At 39.5% G+C, this 24,649-nt stretch overlaps 1 protein-coding gene across 2 annotated transcripts; it reads right to left on the reverse strand.

Moving 5' to 3' along the window:
• Nucleotides 1-231: 231 nt before the first annotated feature.
• Nucleotides 232-23,824, reverse strand: XYLT2 (xylosyltransferase 2). Of its 2 annotated transcripts, none has more exons than XM_063458951.1 (11): nt 23,470-23,824; nt 22,764-23,148; nt 20,726-20,901; nt 20,419-20,621; nt 20,252-20,332; nt 17,350-17,566; nt 16,985-17,161; nt 15,282-15,541; nt 11,427-11,607; nt 1,531-1,864; nt 232-1,424 (listed from the first exon to the last, which is right to left on the reverse strand). In XM_063458951.1, exons 1-11 carry the CDS (start codon nt 23,593-23,595, stop codon nt 1,102-1,104), a joined length of 2,463 nt encoding a protein of 820 aa, XP_063315021.1. In that variant the 5' UTR covers nt 23,596-23,824; the 3' UTR covers nt 232-1,101. The 2 variants fall into 2 exon arrangements, with proteins under 2 accessions (XP_063315021.1, XP_063315020.1); XM_063458950.1 differs by having other exon boundaries at nt 15,282-15,544; nt 23,470-23,823.
• Nucleotides 23,825-24,649: the final 825 nt, after the last annotated feature.

Raw genomic sequence — 24,649 nt, forward strand, 5'->3', positions numbered from 1 at the left:
AACAAACATACTTCCAAAATTTCTTCTCAAATCATTATATGGATGGTTCTCACAAAATAAGAAGTTAATGTTTAAGTCACGATTTCTTCACTACGTGGAATTTGTGTATCCAATCACCCATCTTACATGTTTAGATGCATAAACAATCAGACATTCATTACTTCAATTCTACTATTTCCACCACTATGTTGAGAGTATGTCCCCACATAATTCAATAGAGCAACTGATGTATTTAGTGTTTACAGACCCCATTTATTAAGACTCATTTCACTGACAAAAAGAAAAAAGAAATGACTCCAATAAAGTGCTTCTTAATGCCACATGGTAAAAGGAAACACGTGACCATAATTCTGTTACTGCATTGCACAGTTATCCTTTGGTGCATTGCTAGGAATAAAAGTGTGGTTTAACCCTTTGAGCCTAAACCGGAGCTCTTATCCATGGACAAGCTGAAGTAATATTTCATCAGTTGAAGTAGAATCAAGTGTAGTGGATGGTAAAAGTATGAAGGTCACATTAATGGAACGTTCTTCACAGATGAGGAGTCTGTGTTGTCATCACCTGCTAAGCACATAGAAAGCTTCATGGTTCATCTCCAGCATGTAAAAAATGGTTTTAAACCCAATATAAAAAAACAAACAAAAAAAAAAAACCAACATACTCCAAGAGGAGCCAGCCCCCAGGATTGAAGAAAAAAAACTAAACAAAGAAAAGTATAATTTGTATGTCTGTTTCATAGCAGCACATTTGTCCTTGGTAATGTATTTGGCACACATAGGAAAACAAGATTGTTTTGACACATAATTTGTCTGTGGATTAGTGTGAAAAGTAGTCATGTGACCACCATCAAGATTTCCTAAAAACAAGGTAGAACCCGTCTTGTTTCCCAAGTGAAAAAAGATGGAATAAAGTTGAAACAATCCATACTATTAAGAGGCAAAAACTGTAGTAGGCCATTATAATTCCACAGATTATTACACTTGAGCACGCTATCTGACAGCTGGAATCCATGGCTATGGCACTGTTCAGACATTTCCAAGTGGTATAGATAGGGCTGCATTCTGCCCCATGTGTTTGCTGAGTTTTAACCAGCAGATTCTGCTACCTCAGATGGCCATCTTGCCCAACAGGCCCTAGCTCAGATTTGGGATCAGGTGACAAAGAGCTCCAATGTGTATCAGAGCAGATGGGGAGCGAAGGGCAGGAACTGGAAACAGTTTTTTGGCAAACTCCCCCAACAGACCAAAAACTTTTTAAACTGTCATCTGTCCAGTTTTCCAGCTCTTTACTCCTAAACTCTGACTTTTTATTAGCCTCTTTTTCAATGTCAGCACGTGGTGGTAAATTTAGAATTCCACTGAGAGCCTGAAAACTTTGTTCCATGTATTGTCCAAGAGGAGGTCCGGAGTGCAACCAGCTATCTCCTGTAAATTAATAATAATAAAAAATAAAAAAAAATTATCCATATTTGTAATGATACGTATATACTTATACAATATCCAAGTCGATATTTCACCCGTTTGTACTCACCGCTCTGTAGGGGTTTCTTGTTCCTTACAGTTAGTGGTATCACAAGGAATTGGACCTCTGCCACCATCTCCCAAAAATGTAGAATTCGAACACTCCAGACACCAGGACGCAATGGGCGGGTTAAAGCAGGCTTGTACTGTGTATAATCTGCTTCAGAGTCCACAGCAATGTCATATGAAGCAGCTACAATATATGTGGGATCAATCCAAACTACAGTGACTGTCAGGTTGACCCCACGAGTCCACCTTTGTACTGCAACTGGCTCATCCATAGGTCCAATAAGACCACCGAAATTACGGAAAATCCGTTCCTTGGGATCCCACTCTGAGCTTACCTGAAAATAAATCATGCATCATTAAACTTTATTAAAACAGCCACAGTGAAAGTAGAATAGCAACATCAGAGAAGCATTATGTTCTCCCATAACCATTAGGAAACAGTTGCCTTCCATCCAACTCTGTTGAGAAAAAAAAAAGGCAGTACAATAGGAATGTGCAGACTGCTTTATAAAAAAAAGCCTAGCCATACTTCTAATCCAACACCCACAATAAGAGGCTGGATTCATATATGAATTTCATTTAACTCTAAGGGATCAGCCTCTTCAATTATAAAACTTAACACTATTCTTTACCAGGAGATGCCTTATAAAACGGGTCCCCAAAAAACTTAATACAAGTGAAATAGAAATGTACATATTTATATAACCATTGTGTCTCTAGAAGACATTGAAATCAGTTTCTTGATGCACACTTGAGAGAATCCTCTGGACTATCATGTCATGCAGGCTTTTCATGAATCCAACCTATGTCACACTTTAAAAATAGCTACAAATCTTGCTCTGTTATCGATGGCGTAATACAAAAATAAATAAATGGGGAAAAAATATTTGATTTAAAAAAAGGATTCGTGGCCCACCAACATAAGTAAAATAAGAAAAATAAATGAAAACATCCACACATATACGCTTATAAAACAAAAGAAATCAATCTCATCATTAAGTCCTTTAGGACGATGAGTATCTCGTTTAAAAATACCAAATGGATTCTGCAGTGATGAGTTTATTATACCTACCGGCATAATCTATGAGGGGGGGAGGGATCTACTGTATTTCCATTACATGTAACAGTGGATCACTATCAAGTCGTCTGCTAATAAACTTGCAGGAGAAAATGTACTCTTACCACTTGATATTGCAGAATGATGCTCCCCAAATCTTACCTTGAGTGATTCAAATATCTGTCACACACTACAAGACAGAGAATTATAGATGTAGAGGGAATTAAGTGGAAAGAACTCTAAAAATGATGTCTGAATGGAGAGGTATTTTTAATCTTTCTAATAATAATTCAAATAGCAAAGAGATAAAATTACTTAAAGGGACACTATAGTCAACAGAACAACTACAGCTTTTTTGAATTTGTTCTGCTGAGTAGAATCATTACCTTCAGGCATTTTACTGTAAACACTGTCTTTTCAGAGCAAATGCGGTGTTTACATTACAGCCTAGTGATAACTTCACTGGTCACTCCTCAGATGGCTGTTAGAGATCCTTCCTGTGTCATTGCTGCCAAAAATGCATCCACACATTCAGTATCTCCTCCCTCTGCATGCAGACACTGAACTTCATTGATTTCATTCATCTCTATGAGGAGATGCGGATTGGCCAGGGCTGTGTTTGAATCATGCTGGTTCTGCCCCTGATCTGCCTATTTGTCAGTCTCAGCCAATCATATGGGGAAGCATTGTGATTGGATCAGGCCACCACTTCTGATGATGTCAGCAGACAGCTTGTTTTTCTGAGGCAAACAGCACGCAGATCTACAGCTTCAGGCTTGAATACAGTAAGATTTTACTATATTTATGGAGGCATAAGGGGCCCAGGGGGGCTAGATGGTGGTTTTAACACTATAGGTTCAGGAATACATGTTTGTGTTCCTGACCCTATAGTGATCCTTTAATAAAGTTTTTCTTCTATTGTCATCCACATATTTTAGACCTTTGAAGACAACAATAATGTTTAAAGGAAATTAACATTGGTGGGGTCTTTTTTTTTTTTTTTACCAAGAGGTTAAAGGGACACTATAGTCACCAGAACAACTACAGCTTATTGAATTTGTTCTGGTGCGTATAATCATTCCCTTCAGGCTTTTTGCAGTAAGCTCTTTTTTTTTCAGAGGAAAAAGCAGTGTTTACAATATACCCTAGGAATACCTCCAATGGCGGCCACTCATATGGCTACCAGAGGTGCTTTCTGGGTCAGTGCTGCACAGTGTGCAGCACTGACATTCAGTTTCTCCACCCACTGCATGGGGATACTGAGCTTTTCTCATAGAGATGCATTGATTCAATGTGAGGAGATGCTGATTGGCCAGGGCTGTGTTTGGCTTGTGCTGGTTCTGCCCCTGATCCGCCTCCTTGACAATCTCAGCCAATCCAATGCCTTCCTATGGGAAAGCATTGTTATTTGCTCAAATAATGACTTCTGATGATGTCAGTCAAAAAGGCAGATCAGGGGCAGGGCCCGTAGCTGCAGACTTGAACACAAGTATGATATTACTATATTTAGAAGGGGCAAAGGGGAGTCAGGATTGCTAGATGGTGGTTTTAACCCTATAGGGTCAGGAATACATATTTGTTTTCCTGACCCTAGAGAGTTCCTTTAATAAATTGAGACTATCCCTAAATATTTAGACATCTGTATATAGTTTTGTTGCCTTATTGGAATATCAGGAATCAGATTTGGGCAATAGTGAATTAGATATAGAGGATTAAATGGAAACCAATATAAAATCAATACAGAATGCCAACGAAGGAGGCGGTATTGTCATTATGTAAAGGGATTGCTATGGTCAGAACTGGAGGATCTTGGGGAATGTTTAACATTAACAAGAATATTTAATCCAAGTAAAAATAAGATTCAGTGCCTTAAGTAGAAGAAGCCTTTGCGTTAAGCACTATTGATCAGCGGGTTAGAGCGCTGGTAACATCACTGCCTTAGAAACCTAAGGTTAAATTCCGGTCAGATCACCTTAACAGTAAGTGCCCCTAAGAAAGACACCTAATAATATAAATCTGCCTCTCTCAGAGTGTAGTGGTGTCATGGAGAGAGGCACTGAGGCTAGTGGTGTTGTGCAGAGAGGCACTGAGGCTAGTGGTGTTGTGCAGAGAGGCACTGAGGCTAGTGGTGTTGTGCAGAGAGGCACTGAGGCTAGTGGTGTTGTGCAGAGAGGCACTGAGGCTAGTGGTGTTGTGCAGAGAGGCACTGAGGCTAGTGGTGTTGTGCAGAGAGGCACTGAGGCTAGTGGTGTTGTGCAGAGAGGCACTGAGGCTAGTGGTGTTGTGCAGAGAGGCACTGAGGCTAGTGGTGTTGTGCAGAGAGGCACTGAGGCTAGTGGTGTTGTGCAGAGAGGCACTGAGGCTAGTGGTGTTGTGCAGAGAGGCACTGAGGCTAGTGGTGTTGTGCAGAGAGGCACTGAGGCTAGTGGTGTTGTGCAGAGAGGCACTGAGGCTAGTGGTGTTGTGCAGAGAGGCACTGAGGCTAGTGGTGTTGTGCAGAGAGGCACTGAGGCTAGTGGTGTTGTGCAGAGAGGCACTGAGGCTAGTGGTGTTGTGCAGAGAGGCACTGAGGCTAGTGGTGTTGTGCAGAGAGGCACCGAGGCTAGTGGTGTTGTGCAGAGAGGCACCGAGGCTAGTGGTGTTGTGCAGAGAGGCACCGAGGCTAGTGGTGTTGTGCAGAGAGGCACCGAGGCTAGTGGTGTTGTGCAGAGAGGCACCGAGGCTAGTGGTGTTGTGCAGAGAGGCACCGAGGCTAGTGGTGTTGTGCAGAGAGGCACCGAGGCTAGTGGTGTTGTGCAGAGAGGCACCGAGGCTAGTGGTGTTGTGCAGAGAGGCACTGAGGCTAGTGGTGTTGTGCAGAGAGGCTTGAAGACTATGGTGAGGCCTAATAGAAAGCAGTTGTTGTTGGGGGATTCCATCATAAGAGGTGTGGAGATGGACAATGGTGTTCTTGTGAGGTGTCTTCCTGGAGCTACTGCTCACAGAGACAGGAGGCGTATCTGTAATATTGTTAAGCAAGCAAAGCCGGAAGGGGAATTGGATGTACTTGTCCATTTAGGGACAAATGACTTGGCTTGCAATGAGGTATCAGAGGTTAAGGAAGTTTTTAGTGTTTTTGCCAATGATATACGGCAGGTTGCTTCCACACTGTCATTCTCTGAAGTTCTGCCTGTGCATAACACTCAGAACGACAGGCGGATGCGTATTAGGGACTTTAACTTGTGGCTTGGTGAATGGTGTCGGGAGCAAGGATTTGGCTTTATTGCTCATGGTAGCTCTGTTTGGAATGGAAATAAACTGTACAAAAAAGATGGTTTGCATCTTTCTCAAAAGGGAACAAATGTTCTCAGTGAGCAGTTCAGAGGTTTTGCTAGGATGTATTTAAACTAGGAGGGGGGGGCAAAAGGGTGATAAAACATCAATCCAATTGTCCCCCAAAACAAGGACAGAAGGTGCCTGTAGCAAGTGTGTTAAAAAATGATAAGCTTAGAGTCATGTCTACAAATGCTCGCAGTTTAGGGAATAAGATCCATGAACTTGTGGCAATAATGGCAACTGATAGTGTAGATTTAGTCGCTGTTACTGAGACATGGTATAATGAGAAAAATGACTGGGACATAGCAATAGCAGGGTACTCTTTATATAGAAGAGACAGGGAAGGCAAGAAAGGGGGAGGGGTGGCCCTGTATGTAAAGGATAGCATAAAATCTAGCCTAATAAAGGTTAGTGAGGCGAACATAGAGTCCGTTTGGGTTACGTTAGAATTTGGTAATCACACAGTAACTCGTGTAGGTGTGATTTATAGGCCCCCAGGACAAATTGAAGAGTTAGATAATCTACTAGTTGAAGAAATAGCTAAAATGACAATGAAGGGGGAAGTTATCATCATGGGTGACTTTAATCTTCCTGATGTGAATTGGAAAACAAAAATAGCTACTTGTGCCAGGAGCACACATATTCTAAACTCCCTACTGGGATTGTCTCTAAAACAAGTCGTTGAGGAGCCAACTCATAAAGAGGCCATACTAGATTTAGTGTTAACAAATGGAGATTTGGTATCAGATATTACTGTAGGTGAAAGTTTAGGATCCAGTGATCACCAGTCAGTGTGGTTTAATATAAGAACAGTGACTGAGTCACTCCACACAAAAACAAAAGTTTTAGACTTTAGAAAAACAGACTTTTCTAAAATTAGAATATGTGTAAAGAAGTCATTATCAGACTGGAGTCCAAAAGAAATGGAGTCCAAAAGAAATGGGATTATTTAAAAGTTGCACTACTGAAGGCAACAGAAAATTGCATTAGGCTTGTCAGTAAAAGCAAAAAATTCAAGAAACCACTGTGGTACTCCGCAGATGTGGCCAAAATAGTAAAAAACAAAAAGTTAGCATTTAGTAATTATAAAAAAACCCAGAGTGAGGAAGACAGAATGACCTATAAGATTAGGCAGAAAGAGGCTAAGCAAGTTATAAGAGCTTCCAAATCACACACAGAAGAGAAAATAGCACAGTCAGTAAAAAAGGGGGACAAAACTTTTTTTAGATACATAAATGAGAAAAGAAAAGTAAAACAAGGATTAGTTAGATTAAAAACAAAAGAAGGAAGGTATGTAGATGAGGATAAAGGTCTAGCTGACTGCCTCAATGAATATTTTTGTTCGGTATTTACAGATGAAAATGAAGGAAAGGGACCTCGGTTAAGAAAAAGGATAAATTAGTCATTTATTACACGTGAGTTTACAGAGGAAGAGGTTCTATTTCAACTGTCAAAAGTAAAGACAAATAAGTCAATGGGACCTGATGGAATACACCCAAAGCTATTAAAAGAGCTTAGTGGTGTACTAGCAAAGCCATTAACAGATTTATTTAACCAATCATTGATAACAGGAGTAGTCCCAGAAGATTGGAAGTTAGCGAATGTTGTGCCCATTCACAAGAAAGGTAATAGGGAGGAGTCGGGCAACTATAGGCCAGTAAGCCTTACTTCAGTAGTGGGGAAAGTGATGGAAACCATGTTAAAGGATAGGATTGTTGAACATCTAAAAACACATGGATTTCAAGATCAGAGACAACATGGGTTTACTTCAGGGAGATCATGCCAAACTAATCTTATTGATTTTTTTGATTGGGTAACTAAAATTATAGATCAGGGTGTAGTAGACATTGCTTACCTAGATTTCAGTAAGGCTTTTGACACTGTTGCACATAGAAGGCTTATCAATAAACTACAATCTTTGAGTTTGGATTCCAATATTGTTGAATGGGTAAGGCAGTGGCTGAGTGACAGGCAACAGAGGGTTGTAGTCAATGGAGTATATTCAAAGCTTGGGCTTGTCACCAGTGGGGTACCTCAGGGATCTGTACTTGGACCCATTCTCTTTAATATTTTTATTAGTGATATTGCAGAAGGTCTTGATGGTAAGGTGTGTCTTTTTGCGGATGATACAAAGATATGTAACAGGGTTGATGTTCAAGGAGGGATAAGCCAAATGGAAAATGATTTAGGTAAACTAGAAAAATGGTCAGATTTGTGGCAACTGACATTTAATGTGGATAAGTGCAAGATAATGCATCTTGGACGTAAAAACCCAAGGGCAGAGTACAGAATATTTGATAGAGTCCTAACCTCAACATCTGAGGAAAGGGATTTAGGGGTGATTATTTCTGATGACTTAAAGGTAGGCAGACAATGTAATAGAGCAGCAGGAAATGCTAGCAGAATGCTGGGTTGTATAGGGAGAGGTATTAGCAGTAGAAAGAGGAAAGTGCTCATGCCATTGTACAGAACACTGGTGAGACCTCACTTGGAGTACTGTACACAGTACTGGAGACCATATCTTCAGAAGGAAATTGATACCTTAGAGAGAGTTCAAAGAAGGGCGACTAAACTGGTTCATGGATTGCAGGATAAAACTTACCAGGAAAGGTTAAAGGATCTTAACATGTATAGCTTGGAGGAAAGACGAGACAGGGGGGATTTGATAGAAACATTTAAATACATAAAGGGAATCAACATAGGAGACTATATTTAAACGAAGAAAAACTACCACAACAAGAGGACATAGTCTTAAATTAGAGGGACAAAGGTTTAAAAATAATATCAGGAAGTATTACTTTACTGAGAGGGTAGTGGATGCATGGAATAGCCTTCCAGCTGAAGTGGTAGAGGTTAACACAGTGAAGGAGTTTAAGCATGCGTGGGATAGGCATAAGGCTATCCTAACTATAAGATAAGGCCAGGGACTAATGAAAGTATTTAGAAAACTGGGCAGACTAGATGGGCCGAATGGTTCTTATCTGCCGTCACATTCTATGTTTCTATGTTTCTCTAATTCTCAGACTGTAAGCTCATTTGAGCAGGTCCTCTTCCCTTTCTAGAATTGTAAAGCGTTGCAGAATAGGTTTGTGTTACGTAAATGCTAATAATAATTGATCAACGCGAGAAGATTTTTTGGTTAGCTTTTCCAAGTTATATTCCTCTATTTTATCACTTACCAAAGATACATACACTCCCCCAGGTCATGTTATTTCATCCATTGTTTCCCTGACTTGCCTTATGTCTGTTAACCTACCATAACTCCCAATGGATACAGGTCAGCCTAGAACGTTTATTTGGTTTTAAATGGAAAAAGATTTAGGTTTGTGTTACAATAGAAATTTGTTGTCATAAGAAATGGTGAGGTTTGTGTACAAACAAGTTAACGTCCAACTACACAGACACTCAGCGTGTCTAAAAATCCAAATAATGTCAGAACCCCTAGCTACACACAATCCCAGCATGTATACTAGCGTCAGGTATAGTTAAAGGTAGGAACCACAGGGAGGAGGATGGAGGAACTGAGCCTCAACAACCACAAACCAAAAAAGGCTACTGAAAAAAAAGTCTATCCCTGTGTTACCTCGGCACCATGGACTAACCACTAATGCCTACCTGAACCAACCTCCCTGCCTGCAACAACATGAAAATAAATAAACTAGTGCATACTAAATGAAAGTGCTACCAGGTGAAGTAAAAACAACAAAAAAAGAGAGCTCAACGCGCGTTTCGGAGGGCTCCTGACGACTAGCTGCCAGAGTAATCTTATTAATTAGTTTTTGTATTCACTACAGCTCAAGATCTCCTTTGGTGTGGATAATAGGTATGCTCTGGGGTCAAGACCTAAATGTCTGTGTACAAATAATTAAGAGTTCTCACATCCTCCCAGAATTGTGCAAACGTTCGAGAGGGTGTCCATCTTGTTGGATATCTCAGAAAAAAAAAAAGTTTAAATCGTTTTGGTCCATAAAAAGGAACGGGCTATTTTCCCCCTTGAAGAGCCGCTTACTGGCGAAACATGCGTCGGGGCTCAACCGCACTCCTTATCCTGATACTTAACCTCAACCTCTGCATATAGATATTCACAACTAGATTTATTTTTGCTTTATTCCTCCACTTTGCAGGACGGATCTTTGGGGTTGGCAGGGAAAGTTTAGTTATTGTAGTGCATAGATAGCAGTAATTAAGGCTTATCTATCCTTCTTATCCAGCAGCAGATTAGGTGCCCTTGAAGGTTTTAGGTTCCCTACAGATATCGGATGTCTCCACTGTTAGACATATATTCAGTAGACATTTAAACGCCCTTTAAACACATACTTAGGGCTCCTATATTCTATATCTATTCCACGACCATACCCTATATTCTAGCTTCGCAAACCTAATATCCAGAAAGGTACCTTGTATAAAACGGCACCTGACTTACCTCACCCTTTTAACTACTCTTTATGCACTGTCATTATGTATTCGCTTTTGCTTAATAGATAAACTGCGGTTAGAAAGGCATTTATCTACTGGTCTAGATGTCGATATATCTAGACATTTAGGTGATATCCCCCTTTCTTTCCCATCTGTTTGCTACCTACAAGATATATCTAGCTGCACTGATAGTTGCTACAGACAGTTACTTGTCTCTATTCCATTACACTTCCTACTCAGGGACTCTATTACATTGTTACTATCTTTTGCTACAATCCAACTCTAGCGCAACCTAGCAGTATATTTAGAACATATATCTAGAATTTATCCTTCGTGATTTTCGTCTCTATTCTCCACTATTTAGAATTTTTCTAGTATATATAGTATATCCATATAGCAATTTTTTTAAAGCTAATTCCACCCCCTTTTTTTCTCCTGTGTTTAGAGTGTTTTTTATTAACCTTTTTAATTATACTAATTAAATGTTATATTTTATAAGTGTTATTTTCACTATATCAGTGATTCTATAAGGGCAGATTACGTTCTCTCATCAGGCAATTCCATGAGTTTCATTTAAAAGTAGAATGTGTGCATGTCAGCCTTTTTTCTTTTTACATCGAGTGACCCAAGTAAAGTATACGAAAGCTCTATTGCAGACCGATTTTAACCCATGGTCCATAAATTATTAATGTCTAGAAAGAATATTTAGACTGCTGATGTTTGCAAATATTAGATGTAAAAACAGCAGATGTTTACATGATAAGTAGAATTTGTAAATTGCTATACAATACTAAAACCAATTTTAATTAACGGTGATCCAAGAATCATGACGTGACATAAATGGTCAACCTTTCTGCTGACCTTGGTTTGCCAGCAATCTGACTAACCAAGTATTTTGCTTGTGCACAAGTCTAAACTAGAATATGATTAAGTCGTTGTGTTTCAGGCATGATAAAGATCCAAACTAAACTAGAAGCAGTGTTGTATTTTATGAAAACACAAATACAACAAACAAACCTAAATAAAGTGTTGGTTTCGTGCCCCTTATGCAAATACAAGAAGGCTGATTGCAAGAGGATTTTACAGAGTAAGACTGAGGATTTACATACCTCCAGACTTTGAATACGATTAGTTACTCCTCTTTGATCTGCCACTTTTAGAGTGCCTCGCGGCATCATCCAGATCTCAAGGGTTTCTCCACTCTGCACCTCCTGCATAATCAGGTATCCTTGGAAATGGTCATCATAAAAATAAAGTTCTGAGTTGGAAGGAAACCCAGAAGGAGAGAATCTGAAGGGAGTGAGGTATTGAGGGAAAAATAAATAAATAAATATGCAAACATATGCTGAATTCACATTTTGCATTTTTCATCTCAATTTTGCCTGGTCCTCCTCATCACTTTTGTATTAAACAAGCCTCAAGCTTCTATGAGAACTGTCCATTCAGTTCCAGTTCACAGGGTTATTCATTAAAGTGAGAATTTATGTGAATTTTAAATTTTATACTAAAGTAGTGCCAAAATCTGCTCAAAGCTCCCATTAGTTTTAACTCGCATATGTATGACAAAACGAGGTGCGTACTGACAACAGATGTAAAATACACACAGAATGCCATTAGGTAACCCGGAACAGAGTTTGAAAGAATTTATCCAGTTACTATTTAAAGGAATGCTATAGTGTTAGGAATACAGACATAGTGCTGGAGTGGCTGTTTAGGTGACCAGCTCTCCTCTCTATGAAGCAAAAACTTACCTTTTCTTCCTCGCTGCATTCGTCTCACTGCGGCTGTCCCCGCCTCATGACTGAGTTCATCAATCTTGATGATCTCAGCCAATCCAATGCTTTCCCATAGGAAAGCATTGGGAGGTTACTGCACATGCATCTCTATCGGAAGCGAGATAAGAAGGTGCTGCATACTGTGCAGCAGCACTGAATAGCCATCTGAGTGACTGCAACTAGAGGTGTTACTAAGCAGCAATGTAAACACAGCCTTCTCTCTTAAAAGGCTGCATTTACATTGAAAAAAGCCTACAAGGATAGGCTAAAGACACCAGTACCACTACATTAACCCCTTAGTGACCAGACCGCTTTTCAATTTTCTTACTGTTTGGGACCAGGGCTGTTTTTACATTTCTCCGGTGTTAGTGTTTAGCTGTAATTTTCCTCTTACTTATTTACTGTACCCACACATATTAAATACCGTTTTTCTCGCCACTAAATGGTCTTTCTAAATTTACTAGAATACATTTTTTTTATAAAAATATGATAAACATTTAAAAACACACTTTCTCTAACTTTGCACCCCAAAATCTGTAACTGCAAAAAAAAAAAAAAAAAAAAAAACCTCCTGTGCTAAATAGTTTCTAAATTTTGTCCTGAGTTTAGAAATACCCAATGAGAACATGTTCTTAGCTTTTTTTGGAAAGTGATAGGGCTATAAGTACAAGTAGCACTTTGCTATTTCCAAACCATTTTCCCCCAAAATTAATGCAAGTTACATTGTAACACTGATGTCTGTCAGGAATCCCTGAATAACTCTTCCCAGGTATATATATATTTTTTTAAGAAGACAACCTAAGGTATTAAACTTGGGGTATTTTGACTCTTTTAATGCAACCATTTTACCACCAATCTATGCCAAATTAAAAAAAAAAAATGGTGATTTTTTTTGACACACATAGCAATTTAAGAATACATGTACAGAGAACTTAAAGGGTTAATGCCAAAGAACACCCCAATATGCGTTAAGCAAAATCTCCTGAGTACAGTGATACCACCCATGTAAAGGTGTGTCGGGTTCTCTGGGGGATAGAAGACCTTATTTGGAAGGTGCACATTCCAGTTTTCCAACTTGAAATTTTCACAGCTAGTCATTATTTGGGACATTTTTGAAGCCGGCCAATGTAATTTACCCCCATCAAACCACATATTTTTGAAAAGTAGACAACCCAGGGTATTCAATATGGGGTATGTACAGTCTTTTTTAGTAGCCACTTAGTCACAAACACTGGCCAAAGTTATAATTTATATTTGTTTGTGTGTTAAAAATGCAAAAACAATTATGAACGCTAACTTTGGCCAGTAGCTACTAAAAAAGACTGAACATACCTCATTTGCAATACCTTGGGTTGTCTTCTTTTGCAAATGGTATGCCATCATTGCGGTAATTCTCATTCCTGGGCTATTATATGCTCTCAAAGACAACATAACCAATACGGCAAATTTCAATGTGAAAAAACGGCCTTATATTTGACCCTGTAACTTTCGAAAACACTATAAAACCTGTACATGGGGGGTACTGTTATACTCCGGAGACTTCGCTAAACACAAATATTAGTGTTTCAAAACAGTAAAACATATTACAACAATGATATCATCATTAAATTCTCTGGACTTTTGGCCTGTGTTGTCAGGCAGGTCCTCCAAATTGCAATCAATAAAATTACTTAATTATGTAAAATATTACATAAACATGCACGTAGTATTTAAATATATATACATATTTATATATTTGAAGTCTACGTGTATATTTATGAAATTATTTATATGGACATATGTATATTTCGTATTATATATATATATAAAATTTCATTCTAAGTGTATTTTAAATATATATATAAATATCAAAATACAGTTAGAATAAAATTACATACATATCATTATTTTTTTTATAATAATATATGCACACACAATATATATATATATATATATAGTTATATAATATATATACGCAATTTTACTCTAAGTGTATTTTTATATTAATATATGTATATATTAATTTAAAAAAAAAAACACTTAGTATGATGTTGCTGGCAGTATGGACACCTATTTCAGAGCGGTCGCATGGCCCTTGGGTGTCCTAATTTGCAGAGCGGGGACTGTCTGGGCTGTCAGACAGTGCCCCCCATAGAAGAAGAACACAGAATCGCCAGCGGGGAATCGGCGGCGATCGGGTAAATATATATGGAGGGAGAGAAGGGGTTAATTTTTAAATTGAATTTCTCTTCAGCGAGTGCCTTGGTGAGACGGCCCGGCAGCGAGAGGGACTATTGCACGATGCCTCAACATCGAGGCATCACTGCAACAACGTTAGAGCGGCAGGAAGTGATCATGATTGCTTCCAGGGCTCTAATTCGCCACGGACGTTTTTTGTCGAACGTTCCTGATACGTCCGAGGTCGGGAAAGGGTTAAGCTACAGTGGTTCTGGTGACTATAGTGTCCCTTTAAAAAAAAAAACAAAAAAAAAACACCTCTTTGGGCAGATAATTGCATTTCTTTATTGTTCAGTAAAGATCCCTTTCCTTTGCTAAATGGATGACCTTGTGTCAAACGTACAGTTTCTATGTATGAATAGATTTCCAGTCAAAGGCTTGCATCGGCTCAAAATGTATTTGTATAATGTTGGCAAACCCCCTCTGATGCACCGTTTTTAAAAATTAGATTTAAATCTGACTGCCTTCTTTCTAACTAAAATTTTTCCATCCCTCTTATTAATTCTGGAGGCCATCTCTGCACTTTTTATACTGCCATAATAGCCTTCTTTAGAACAGGTGTCTTGATAAAGAGGCTAAAATGGCCATTGTCATGCATGCAATACTTTACAGGCCTTAGAAACTGCTGATTGACATGCGTTATCCCTAATTCACTACCATTTAGTGTGTAAGTTGCTTGTGCATTCTTCATCCCTTAGTACATAACTTTGCATTTATCTACATTAAATTTATTTTTCTATTTGTACCTTCCTTCTGTGAACCTGACCACACCGCTGAATAACCAATGTCTGTACCTCTCCCTGGCTTTTGCAGATTATTGCCCGTAACTGCAGCCTGAGCTCCCACCCAAAATCCTGATATATCACCTATTTCACTATTCATAGAACAACTTGTCGATCCCACAGTGATAAGCACTGGTCATATTTTACCACACTGCTGTGTTGTCGGTTTCCACATCTACTCATTTCTCACCTACAAGCGGTCCATCTTTTCACTTTTTCTGGACCCTGTAATTCATGAAGTGCCATGCGTATAAATGAAGAGTATGCAGTCATGTCGACATCACTAATGCCTCCCATGCCTTCCACACTGCTGTATATGTTTTCCCAGTACCCTTTCAGGCCTGGGGTCTCAGGAGGGGGTTCCCCAAACAGATGAGCATCCAAAATATCCAGAACCTCTTGGTTCACTGATGACTCGAACTTTCTTGCAAAAAATGTTGGCCTGGAGAGCTGCTGGAATATATCAAATAAAAATGTGTTTAATTGTTCAGTAATATTCTATAGACAGGTATAAATAAAACGTTCTGTAAAATTCAGCAATTGTATTTTATGAATCACTTCTTATAAGCAACTCATATTATATATAATTCATACACACACGCATACGTATTATAAAATCGGTCTGTAAGAATTAGTTCCCCTTACAAAGGTTAACCATTGTAAGGGGGGAAAAAAAATTGGCAAAGCTTTTGATACACTATATTCCGAATCACACCTGTCAGATAAGGTTACACTAAGGAATTACATTTGAAATATAATACTGCTTTTGCAAACCACATCCAACCTGTACTGAAAAAGTGGACTCTATATGCAGGATAATTGCAAGCCATACAAAATATATCAAATATATTTCTGCGCTGACAGCTTGCTTATCTACTACACCTTTCACTTAGATATTAACTAAATTGTATTCCAACTGCCAATATGTGCATTTTCATAATTTTGATAAAATACAAAAAAAAACCTCAAAATTTAGATTGATGCTTTTTGATTTTATTTTTATTTTTTTACAGTTAAAAGGACACTATAAGCACCCAGACCACTTCAGCTCATTGAAGTGGTCTGGGTGCAGTGTCCCAGGTCCCTTAACCCTGCAAAGCTAATTATTGCAGTTATTAATTAACTGCAATAATTAGCTTTGTAGGGTAACTCCACTTCTAGTGGCTGTCTATCAGACAGCAACTAGGGGTCGTTAGGCAACTTTTGGTCGCCTGATGTCCTCACATTATACAGGAGAATGTCCATTGTCACCCGAATCACTGCACAATGATTTCCTATGGGGAAAGCCCTAATTCGAGTGCGGCCATAGTCGGTGGGAGAGGAGCGGAGGCGGACCCGAGTCAGCGCCAAGGGATATCAGCGCTGGACTGAGGTAAGTGACAGAAGGTGTTTTTAACCCCTTCTGCACCACAGGGAGGGAGGGGGGCACTACAGTTTCTTTGAAAAAGGGACACTTTAGGCACCCGTAGGGTTAATATAGTGTTAGGAATACAGCTTTGTATTCCGAACACTATAGTGTTCAGCTACTTTGCAGGATACTCAAAGAAGAACTATAATTCCCAAATCATAAATATCAAGAAACGTTAAACCATTAAAGTGCTGGCATGTGGGCATGAGTGCCATCTTGAAAGAGCTACAAGATATTAGTATTTGTGTGTTTGGAAGAAGAAAAAAAACAGTAGAAAAAGGAGTATATCTAAAAGGTAATTAGTCTCCACCTATTTTGCAAGTATAATATTATTGTAAACGGCAGAGTAAAAAGACTGTGCAAAGATTTCTGGGAATCTAACCCTTCGCACACTACCATGGTACAGCACAGCCTCTCTGTAACCAGAAGTAATACTGAAGTGGAATGATGCCAAAGTCTTTAGTAAGCAAAGGTTTTTATGGCACCTGCAGGCGTGCAATATCTTGAGGTTTGAAGTCATTTGGAGAGCAGCCACACCAATCCACAATGTGTTTGTACTGACACCGGCAGCCTAGCTTTCTGTTCCAATTTGTGACTCTTAGGTTGTTATCAACAAGAGATCCACAGGCTGGGCTATTCTCCAATACAGTGTGAAAGAAGGACTGCAAAAGAAAAAAAAAACAAAAAAACGGAGAGAAGAAAAAATTAAGTTACTATGAGACAGAGAGTGTAGATGAAGAATAACATCATAAAATAAGTTGCAAGGGTTTATGGACCAAGGATTAATCTGGTATTTTAGGAGGATGGCTATATAATGTTAACGTTATACAATCTGATATCAAACTCTGACCTCAGCTGGGAGCAAAGTGTATTTATAGAAGCGTTTAAAGTCCGACACCATAGTGTCCTCCGTGAAGGTTACGTATTCAACAAAACCTCTTGTCAGGGCGAACCAATCAGAACCACCATCCACTACAATGCCCTCAGGAATCTGCCTTTCTCCAAGACGCCACATGTGAGAGTCACACTCGTGAAAAAGGCGATCCAATCCCTGTTTTTTAATGAACCTGAGAGAGAAAATTTAATAACCAATATTAACACTGCGCTCTGACTCTCTGGAAAAAAAACCTGCTTAACGCAGTGATAAACATTTTAACAAGCCTCGGACCTGGCAGGGACCCAGGTAACAGGGCAAAGTGTTGCTAAACGATATGCATCGTTACTGGAAACCGGGCCAGTGTGCTGTAGTGGTTATGATACTTTGTAACCCTTACCCAACCCTTTATTGAAGAATTTATGTGATATAAACAAAGATTTTTATACAGTCAAGAGAAAAATTCTCAAACCAGCAGTTTACAAATTAAAGACGAAAGAGTAGAGAATCAATAGGACAATGGAAAGAAGAAAAAAAAAAAAATAAGAGTATAATTTTTTTTGTAAAAAAAAAAAAAAATAGGAAACAAAATAAATAGGACAAGAAATGGGTTGGGGTATACTATCAAGACTGAAAAAATATTCCGTTTGTTATCATCTCTGTACCTATTCCTGATGACAATTCTTATATGTAACAGACAAGATGAATCACTACAGATCAGGCATCAGAAGCAAAACCTACATCTTAAATGGAATACAAGATCGTCTGGGAACATGGTATAATCTTTGTAATTTGTAGGGTTTGTCCTTTGTTTTGCTCACAAATCATTATTTTCCCCATTTGATATGAACAAGTCATACAGTCAAATGATCATACTGATAAAAGGAAATAAAATGTGAAACCTCAATAGAGCTGCTGGCACCACCACTAATGTAACACACAATGTTTATAATCACAACTTTCTCTTATGCAATTGACCCTGCTTGGGAACAATTCTGCAAGCAGGTCACACCTCCCCCCGGACACAATGGCTTCACTGTTCAGACATTAATGGACTGGCAAAATTACAAGCTGTCCAGTTATTCATATATTCTTTGCACAAGAAGGGCTTACTAAATCATCAGAGCAACTACAGAGCAGCTGTATTTTGCAGTGACATAGAGCAGGAGAACCACCTGTAGCCATTGAACTTAATGCTGACAAACTATTGCCAATTGTGGGTATATATGCATACAGGGTCCAGTAAGAAGTTTAAAGGATAGAAAATATGGGTTCTGCATATAATATGATGGTTGTGCACATCACTTTGTGAGCCTAAAAGGGAGAGTTGCCTGATTAAAAAAAAAACATGAAAATCAGGAAGAACAGGTACTTCAAGGAAGAATCAGTATGGGCTAATGCTTGTTAATGCTTATATCAATTTACGTTTTTTTTGTTTTGTTTTTGTTTTTAAAGCTTTTGTTGCTACTGAAACTAGTAATGATAAAAAGATAATATTGCATGGAATCGTCAGTGTCAATGTGAGAATGCAGAGGTACTGGTTTGTGGAATGTTATAATATTTGGATAAGCAGGCATGTAAATACAGGCCTGTATGTCCAAACACTAACATTCTATACACCTGTACAAATCTGTTATGTGATTCTGTGAATGCAGCTGGGCCATTTGCATAGAACCTCAGTGTGATTGCAGGGGTGCAATTGCATGTGAGCATGCAGGGGTGTCTTCCCCCTATGCAAGCAGCTAGCCGTTCACTGCATGCAAGAAGTAGTTTCAACTTTCTCCTAAGAGCCCTCAAATCTGTTCCTGCCAGCAGTACATTTCGGTGGAGTTTGACCCCGAGGCAGTTGCTCCAGGCTTCCCTCCCACCTGTTGGCCAATCCATGTGACCGGGTAAATCAAAATCAATATTTCACACCCCAGGAAGAACACGCTTACAATTTCCACTTGCCAATACAGAGCTGAAACCGTAAGCCCTGGATATTCATAACATCTTATTGGGAAATAATATGTAATTTACGTTAAGAAGAACAAAAAATATCCAGCAAATGTTTTCATGATTTTAAGGTTTCAGAATTTTTCTGTCAGGGTTATTCATTATAGTGAGATGTGTCTGGAATTTAAAGGGAATTAAAAATGTAAGGCCAAAATAGCAAAACTGGGAGCATAGTTTACTTAAAAGGGTTGCACCATCGCCCATTGGGCATTATTGTTTAGATCTTCCTTTAAAAACCACTAAGAAAAAAAAACAAAAAAAATAAAAAACTTAGTAAGTTTTACTTAACCTTAACCCAGCACCAGGCAAAGCTCTTAGCATTGCTCGGCATGCGTGTGCACTCTGAGCCAGGGACGGAGAGAAGAGAAGGAGAAAGAAAATTGGCTAGTGGGATAGAGCGGTTCTAGGGCTGTAGTTAAGGAGGGAGGGGAGACACAAACTTTCTCTTGCAGGCTCTGCCAGCAAAGGGATAAGAGAGGAACACCTGTCGCCTGAATGTGCCAGTGCACGCTAACAACAGACAAAATATGCACAAAATTACCATTAGTCAGTCCGGAACAGAGTTCTGTGCTGCCTACGCCATGTGTGCCAGAGGTGTAACTAGCCAATAGCACACAACTGAGAATAATTCTGAATTCTTCAGATTGACACACTGTGCTTCCTGACTCCTACCACCATGCAAGATGTGATTAAATGAGCAATTTTATTTGTCTAGTTTACCTATTTTGACCTTAAAAGGGGTAGGGGAGAATCAAACGTACTTTTGTATTCCAAATATTTCTCACTTTGGTGAGAAACCATGTATCTCAAATCGGACAGAAAGCTTCAACTCCAACAAAATTTATAAAGAAAAATATTTAGTGACCAGGTCTTGCCTACTTACCTAGCATTATCCCGACCATGAGACTTGAGAAAATTTTTATCTCTAAATTTTGACAGGAAATTTACCAGCTCTTTATTGGTCCTGAAAAAATAAGAAAATATAGAGCATATAACAACAAGTTTTATAGAAATATTTAATTTAAAATTCCAAAAAGAGCTCTCACTTACCTGGTGGGATAGTCAGTGGCACTAAGGTTGATGAAGAAATCCCATTTCCAGTCAGGCATTTCTAGCAAGTCTTTCATGCTGCGTAGATACATGGTCAATAGACTTGCTCCACCCCAGATAGTGACCATACGCCAAGGAGTGATGCGTATATTCGCATACCGCTCTGTCAGCTGTGTTATCTCTCTATGTAGATAATTAGAGCGCTGAAAGTGAAAATGAGAAACAGAGACAGGATGATTATATTTGTTACCAAAAACAGTGACTAGCTTCCCCAAATGCACTTATCTACATTCATTCTACAACTTACCTGGTCCACGTGAATGTAGTAAAAGTGATCTTTGTGGTATATGGCTTTGATAAGACGTGTTAACTGTCTTACAGCTCTGCCATGTACAACAAGCATATACACTATACGCAGAGGCTTCTCGGACAACACAACCCCTGCATCTGGCTCGTTCCACTGAAGACCTGAAGTCCCTTTTCCTGAAAAACAATAAAACCAGAATTTACTACCAGCTCATGAGATAGATTACTGCCAATTCACTAAATAATGAGATTAGAACACCCAGTCAACTGAATAAGCTGTAGAAAACCAAGCTCAAAATAGAAATAAATCTGAAGTCTACATTGACTTAAATTACTCAACATGTGGTATTTGAGATAATCTCGAGGATTGTTGTAATACCTGTTTAAACGATTACTAAGTTAGGTTGGTGAAACTTAGAAAAGGGACACTGATAAGTAAAATCAAAAATATACTGTTATGCGTCATCTATATAATCCAAAGACTTTGCGTAAAACGGTCATAAACACAACCTCCCAAAATGCCGTTCTGTCAGGGATAGACCGATCATTGGTTCCGACACTTATTATGCAGCATATGTCTTTTTATAAGTATTGGACTTATAATTCACCGATATTTCCATTAACTTACTCATCTCTCCCAGTCACAGCAAACCATCTTGCCGTCTGTCATCACACTGATCCAAGCATGTACTGGCTGCCAGACAGTGATAGGAGTGTGATTGTTGTCAGCATGTTCAGTTAATGCAAGATTTGAGTAAAAATTGTGTTCCTTTTTCAAAACTTTAGGTGCACAAAATGTGACTGATAATGTGTAAAAATTATGAGCACAGACAGCATTCACCTTTTAGACTTTATTACATATTTATATAGCATGATCTGGAAATGTCTTGAATAATACCAACACTTACGATATACATTGTTATTCTGAAAAGTTATACAAATATAACATCAAGCAAGCATTTCTCAAATAAATATTCCTGACTGTGTACATTTGACCTCTTCTCTACATGTTATCCCTTTTCAAGTCTCTACTATCTATGCAAGAATAGAAAAAACAAGCAATAGAGAATTTTTTTTTTTTAAATAACAGTTCCAGATTTTACTGTATATCCCAGGTATGTGGGATTCCAATCATTTGACGCCTAAAACATGCACGTCCAAGCTCCTGGCAGACAGATTTTTTCTGCCTTCAACCCTACTACAGGAGAGGTAGAGGATTTATTACCGGGACAAAGAGCGCATGGTCTCCAACCCCACTGCAGGTGCAGACCACAGTAACAGCTCCCTCACAGTCCAGCGCTGGATTTCCAGCCTGCACTCTGACGTAACACGAGGAGCGATTTCTGAGGTCTGCACTGACTGGAAATACAGACCACACACTTACCCGCTGGACTATAAGGGACTTTAACCCCTACTGGCCCACTAGGGTCTTAAAACCCTTGCTGGACCCCCAAGGATCATACCCCCACCTCCCAACAAAGTTATGCAAGAGGGGTAAAAACAAAAACAAGCACACACAAGCATATCACACACATAAGACTTAGCCAGCAAAAGCAAGTCACATACAGTCATTTGGATTCAGTAGTTAAGAAGTGTGGAAGACTCTGAACTAGAGATAGGAAGGAATGGCAACAGTAGCTAGAGTTTCTTCTAACTACATTTTAGTAACAAACTCTTTTTTTGGGGTGACTTATTGCAGGCTATGGGTTAGGATCCTACAAAGGAAAATGCTTGCTGCAAAGTCTCTGGACATCCTATGATTCAAAGTTGGGGAGGACTAGTGAACTGGTACGACAAAATATCTGCTAAAAGCTTTACTGTAAATGTGTCCTTCTCTGTCAATGTCCAATCCAATGGGGACCAGATGAGTTACAAGGACAGGACAACTGCACCCAATCCACTTCATCTCAATGAAGTGGCCTGCGTGACTTTAGTAGTGCTTCAAGATTTCTTATTGTGAAAAACAATTCTAGAAACTCTTAAAGTCGCATGGTAAGTGCATGAAAGAAAGAACAAACAAACAAGAAGCATACTATTACCTGTCAGGTGACAGTATCGTGCTACCCTCTGTGGCATGAGTTGTCCCGCCTGGTGTAGACACACTATGTTTGCAATCTCCTGTTGACACTTGCTTGTGCTTGCTCGTGAATAAGCCGAAAGCGCATCCTTGCCAGTTATCTCACACTTGGGACTAAAACTGTGGTCAGTTGTGAGAGGCGCTCCTTCTACGCTTCCAGTGTCCCCTTCGCGTGTGAGATTGTGCCACGTCTCCTGGTTTCCATAAATATGTGATTTCTGCCTGCGCTTCGCGCCGCTAAGGCGGTCTTTCTCTCTTCCTCTTCCATATCGTCGTCCTGCCGAACTGTCTGGATCTTTGGGCAGCTCTGCCTTTTCCGGGCTCCTACTCCTCCTCTGAAGGGCATTCTGCAATAAAAAAAAAGTAGAGGAAACAATAAACTAAACTTGCCAAAAACTGAAAATTTTAAAAAGCCATAATAATAATAATAATCCTTATCTTCCATTTACATTAACAGAAACAGGAAAACCTTAACATATCACTGTGTTGCTCTTCACTTTCACCAGACACACCTTTTCTCATCCATCTAATTGCTTTTCCTAACCAGCCATATTAACCCATTCCACCCCATAACTTTTTCACATGTTGTTATTTACCACTCTGCTAGTCTCCCCATTCACCATGTTTTATTTATATTGAAAGACCCATATTTATTCATGATTCCTTACTTCTCCTTCCTCCAGGCCGCTGAAACTCCAGACCACCAGACCCTGGACCATCAGCAAGACAAGCGCAGCCCCAGCCAGCAATTTGTATCGGCGGCCAAGCTTCAACACTCGGGAGCTGTGTGCCATGGTAGGGAAGGAGACATGAACCTACACCTAGAGCGCTGCTATTTCTTCTGTTTCCGAGGGGGAAGAATCTCACGATGAACGGGGTGCCTGGGCAGCCCTACTTAGCACGTAACTGAACAGAGTGTGGATTTCTGCCCGAATCCAAGATGGCCGCGACTTCTACGGCCAAAGTGACGTGTAAGGAAGATGGCGGTGTTTCCGTTCGGAGCGATGTGATGGAAAGTTGCTTGGCAACCAGTTCTACGAACATTAGATTCCTGTCGGAATTTGTCACCCCCGCACTTCGGCAATTATCGGCACTCCGCCTCCTTCGGGACTCCTCACAGCTCGGCAATCTTCGGAATTGCTCGTCCCTCGGGGTTCACGCACCTCGGCAATCTTCGGAATTCCTCGTCCCTCGGGTTCCTCGCACCTCGGCAATCTTCGGAACTTCTCGTCTTCGGGATCCCTACCTGAAGAGGCTGCTCGCAGAGGTCCTTCAAGCTCAGTAAAGTCACTGTTACACTAAGCACACACTTAGGTTCTCTGTGGCACTGGGACAGGACATTTAGGGTTAGATTTAGGGAGGTTTTTTTTTAATTGACAAATTATTGACACCTTGGGGAGAAAAAAAATAATTTACAATAATGTTTAACCCCTTAAGGACCAAACTTCTGGAATAAAAGGGAATCATGACATGTCACGTGTCCTTAAGGGGTTAAGGTTAAAGGAACACTTAGGGCAACATAACCACTTCATTATAATTAAGTAGTTATGGTGCCAGTAGGTCCCTGGTGTTTCCTTACCTGTACACGAATGGCTTAACCACAAAGTTGTCTCTTTCTGAAATTAATTTACAATAATGTGTTAGTGTAAAGGAACACTCTGGACACCGTAACCACTTCATTTAAATTAAGTGGTTATGGTGCCAGGAGGTCCCTGGCACTTCCTTACCTGTAGGGGTTAAACTGTTCACAATCAGGTTAACCACAAAGTTGGCTTTATCTGAAATTCAGGTAGAGGAAGCAATGACTGCTGCCAGGTTGGTGTGACGCTGGTTGGCATAGAGCAGTCA

Source organism: Pelobates fuscus, chromosome 6, assembly GCF_036172605.1.
Source record: "Pelobates fuscus isolate aPelFus1 chromosome 6, aPelFus1.pri, whole genome shotgun sequence".
Lineage (NCBI taxonomy): Eukaryota > Metazoa > Chordata > Amphibia > Anura > Pelobatidae > Pelobates > Pelobates fuscus.

What these genes read in the sequence shown, in the direction of transcription:
- XYLT2 (XM_063458950.1), bottom strand. Translation starts at nt 23,595, where the DNA reads ATGGCACACAGCTCCCGAGTGTTGAAGCTTGGCCGCCGATACAAATTG. An exon ending in CATGGTCGGGATAATGCTAG is followed by an intron (nt 17,567 to 20,251) that starts GTAAGTAGGCAA and finishes TTTCTCTCTCAG; the next exon opens with GTTCATTAAAAAACAGGGAT. An exon ending in ACACTTTGCTCCCAGCTGAG is followed by an intron (nt 17,162 to 17,349) that starts GTCAGAGTTTGA and finishes TTTCTTTTGCAG; the next exon opens with TCCTTCTTTCACACTGTATT.